The sequence below is a fragment of the Amphibalanus amphitrite genome, unplaced genomic scaffold (assembly GCF_019059575.1).
Source record: "Amphibalanus amphitrite isolate SeventyFive unplaced genomic scaffold, NRLGWU_Aamphi_draft 000096F_arrow, whole genome shotgun sequence".
In the NCBI taxonomy this organism is placed as follows: domain Eukaryota; kingdom Metazoa; phylum Arthropoda; class Thecostraca; order Balanomorpha; family Balanidae; genus Amphibalanus; species Amphibalanus amphitrite.
In genome coordinates, this window is record NW_024881591.1 from 579,155 (window position 1) to 583,167 (window position 4,013).

Consider the following 4,013-nt stretch of genomic DNA (forward strand, 5'->3'; position numbering starts at 1 on the left):
GCACAGAGGCGGTGCCCCGCTGAGCACCGGTGACATTTGGCCGCCCCCGAGCCCCGGGTGTCCGTCACAGACGCCCAGTACCGTTACGGGGTGACGGTTCAGCTGCCGCGGGCCGTCCCGCGCCCCGGGGGTCACTCCGCTGACCGCCGACCGTGCCCCTCGGCCGGTCACCGGATAAGTTTCCGAGCTCGACGAGGAAGATACACGAATGTGACACTGCTGACGGTCACTCTCCGTAAAATGACGTCGTGATTGACACCGTGACGCGCGCCGGCGCCGTGACGGTTACGACATAGCCAGTTTGTCACGTGACGTATCCGTGACGTCAGTGCGGGACCCGTGCTGTTTTGCAGGTGGACTGTGACTGATGGTCGGTACTTACACGACTGAGTTCAGCCGCACATAGAGAAGGCGCCGGGACGATCAGGCTCACGATTCCCGACTAAACAAATGACCAAATGACGTGAGTTCGATCGAATTTGGTTCGTCGTGAATCCTCCCGCAGATGTTTGGGCGAGCGGGCAGTTTTGAGTCTTTCAAGTTGAAGCACAGCATTGCGCCCTTGAGATGTTGCACGAAGGCTTCTTTACATAACTTTGTAAATGCGATGAGGAAATTGAACATTTCATTCCAGCTCATATACCTCAGCCCCAGCCAAGCATGACCAATATTCACCTAATTTCGAAGTAATGAGTATTCTGTTGGGTGTTGGTGATTGTGCGCTCTCTTTGGGAGGTCCGAGGTATGCACCGCCTTTTTCAGTCCCCTTTTCTTCTCCCTCGGACCTGATGTAACCCGACACAGGTTTTGGTGGCCGTAAGCCGTCCGAGACCCGCTCGCTCACGCAAATCACGTTTGTCCGCGGATCTGCGCGCTGTAAAAACCGCGCCGGTCGACCGGCCGGTCGGGCGCGGGCCGCGGGCAGCGCGCGCGCGCGCCGCTCCGGCCGGCTTCCGGCGGTGGGCCGGGCGCGCGCCCGTGACGTCACAGGGCCGCGTCGGCGGGGAGCGGGGTAGGTGGCGCGCCCGGCCGGCTGACGGGGCGTGGGACGGGCGCGCGCCACCGCCGACCAGTCGCGTGCTGGCGACGGCGGAGGACGGACGCGAGATTTGGGAGTGCGTGGAGCTGGTCGGTCAGCGGAGACAAACAGACACCAAAATGCCGAGCGATGAGAAGGCATCAGAGCATAGACGGGTGAGTTCAGGTGTTCCTCACTAATTGGTGCCGGATATTAATTTGTTTGTGGGATTGCATCCCAGAAGTTAAAAAGAAAATCGGTTAATTGTATTTTTGTGAATCACTTTTTTATAAGTGTTAGCAACGGACTCTTTGACAGTCATGTTTTGACTTGCTACTCTACCGGTTATCTGGAGAGCCAGGGTAGGGACCACGGTTGTCTTCGCTCATTCATTCGAGTTGCCTAGGCTTATTGCGATCGCTCCCTCGGTTAAATGTTTGTAGCAAAATGGCGCTTTTGTGTTTCAATTGCCTTTTAGCTGAAGCTTAATTTATTGTTAGGAAGGGGTGCTTGTAATCAATATTAATTATTAACTAATAAAAATAGGCGTTCAATTAAAATACTGAATTTGATGGGTAACGCACAATTAACTATGGGATTTGATATTGTCTTCATAAACAATGCTTGTTGAAGAAGCTCCTACAATACCATGATGACTGAAACACTTATGTTTTTGAACTTCTTATATTCTATTTAGCCGAGACCCTGACGTTGCCCCTTCATCTTTCTCAGATCAACAAGCCAATCATGGAGAAGCGGCGGCGGGCGCGCATCAACGACAGCCTATCGCAGCTGAAGAGCCTGGTGCTGGAGGGTCTGAAGAAGGACCCGGCGCGTCACTCCAAGCTCGAGAAGGCCGACATTCTGGAGATGGCCGTCAAACACCTGCGCTCGCTGCAGGCGCGGCCGGAGCGAGCCGCCGCGCGCTACCGGGAGGGCTACGTCGAGTGTCGTCGGGAGGTGGCCGCCTACCTGAGCCGGGACGCCGGTCTCGACAGCGGCCTCCGGCAGCGGCTGCTCAGCCACCTGGGCGCGGCCGGCGGCGGCGCGGTGGACGGTGGGACCGGGGACGCCGCGCCGGCGCTGTCCCCCGTGCCCGCCATCAGCGCCGGTCTGGGCAGCCTGCAGCTGCTGCCGGCCACCCTGCCCGGCGGCCAGATCGCCTTCCTGCTGCCCGGCGCGCTGCCCGGCACAGTGACGGAGATGGTGACCTCTCCGACCGCGGCCGCCGAGCAGCCCCCGCCGGTCCCGGCGCCGCAGGCCGGCCAGCGCTCCCTGTCCGTCTGTACGGAGCCGGCCGCGGCCAGCGTGGGCGGCTCGGAGGCCTCCTCGTGCAGCGTCGGCTCGGCCAGCCCGGCGCCCTCCTGGGACCCGGCCGAGACGCGCTGTTCGCCCAGCCCCTGCTCGTCGGAGCGGTCGTTCGGCTCGTGCGCCGGCCGTGCCGACAGCCCTCAGCCGCTCGACCTGGTGGCGCACAACCGTCACCACGACGAGGAGGCCCACTGGAGGCCCTGGTAAGGCCGAGCGGGCTCCCACAGGAGGTCCCACTGGTCTCTGACCTGCCATGTCGGTCGGGCGGCGTCCAGCCGACCTGTACCGCCCCACCTGAGACTGCGCTGTGATACCTGCCGCGAGCGATAGTAGCCGAGTGAGAGAGCGGGGCATTTAGGGGGTCTCTTCCGTCCGCTGTCCTTTTGTACGTGTGTGTCGGTAGGTGCGCTGTCTGCGCGCGGGCGGTGCTCCTGCGCCCGTGATAGCGCCCACATTCCGTTGTGCCACAGGATCAGTGCTGTGTGATGTCAGTCGCCTCTCCGTAGTGTCGGCAGGGTGCGGTCGACGAGTCAGCGGCCGCCACCCGGGCCATGCGTGCTTGTATCCGCTGTGGAGCCTTGTTTTGAATTGAGCCGTTCAGCTCTGGCGAGTTGCCTGGTTGATGGCTCACTGTTATATGATAAGACGCCTGCCATTATCGCTCGTGAGCAGCAGATCCCCATTCGCCCGACGTCATTACTGGGTGCTAAGCTGCCAGTGTTTACATAATACATGCTCTAGCTGAATATCAATGTTTGTCGGTGAGACGGTTACAGCAGTCGGAAGGGCGGCACCATCGGGCCCGCCTCTCAGCTGAGGGGCGTTCCTCTGTCTGCGTGTTGGCGCGCTGTATCAGTGCCATCTCTCCCCCCCCCCCTTTTCCGGTGGGCCACTGCGGCAGACGTGTCTCCTACTCCCCAGACACTTGTCGGACACGCGGCGTCCGGACCGACTACCGCGGCTGTGTCCTGTGTCCGAGCCTGAAATCACAAACAACTCTGCGAACCGCTGCCGGACGGGCACCGGGACGGGGCGGTATGATAGGCCTCCGTGCTTACTCAGCCCAGACCAGCGTGGTGCTGACATACGAGTCGCCTTCAGTTTTATGCTGCGCTAAAACACATCACCTCGCCTGGGCCTAAATCATATTCGATTAAATCTTCTTCTCGAAGTGCGCCGGGGCGGCCGGCTGTCAATGAGTCACGACTCTGCCTTCGCGGCGCTCGTAGGATCAAGGCCATCACCGGAGCGTTCGGTGATTTGGGATCCTCCCTCCGATCGCGTGACCGGCCCGGCCAGACACGAAGTCTGGAGATCGGGAGGGGGTGGGGCCCGGGAGCGGGACGGCTTATCGTGTCGTACAACCAGCTCTGAAACGGAAGACCATCTCAGGAAGTATCGCCGCTCACGAAGAGCCGCCGATCCGTCGGTGGCTTCTGTGGGCGCTGCTCCGGGACGGGATAAAGTCGGCTGCACGGTAAAATGGCTCACTGAGGACGTGATGCAAACGCGGGAAACGAGCTGAAAACGGGAGACTTCCCTACGGTCACCGATAGGCAGGCATGTTTTTCCTCATCGGGTGATTGTCGAATATGAAACAGTTCTAGCTGAACAATGAGCAGCATTTTCGTACAGGATCTGGCTGAACAATAAGCAGAATTTTCAAAAGGGAGAGAGCGCAGGT

The 4,013-nt window shown here is 60.0% G+C and overlaps 1 protein-coding gene across 1 annotated transcript; it reads left to right on the top strand.

Annotated features, from left to right (window-relative positions):
- The first annotated feature begins 985 nt into the window (after window positions 1–985).
- On the top strand, window positions 986–3,075 carry LOC122380341 (transcription factor HES-4-like). The gene is made up of 2 exons (XM_043363412.1): window positions 986–1,194; window positions 1,751–3,075. Exons 1-2 carry the CDS (start codon window positions 1,159–1,161, stop codon window positions 2,534–2,536), a joined length of 822 nt encoding a protein of 273 aa, XP_043219347.1. The 5' UTR covers window positions 986–1,158; the 3' UTR covers window positions 2,537–3,075.
- The last annotated feature ends 938 nt before the right edge of the window (window positions 3,076–4,013 follow it).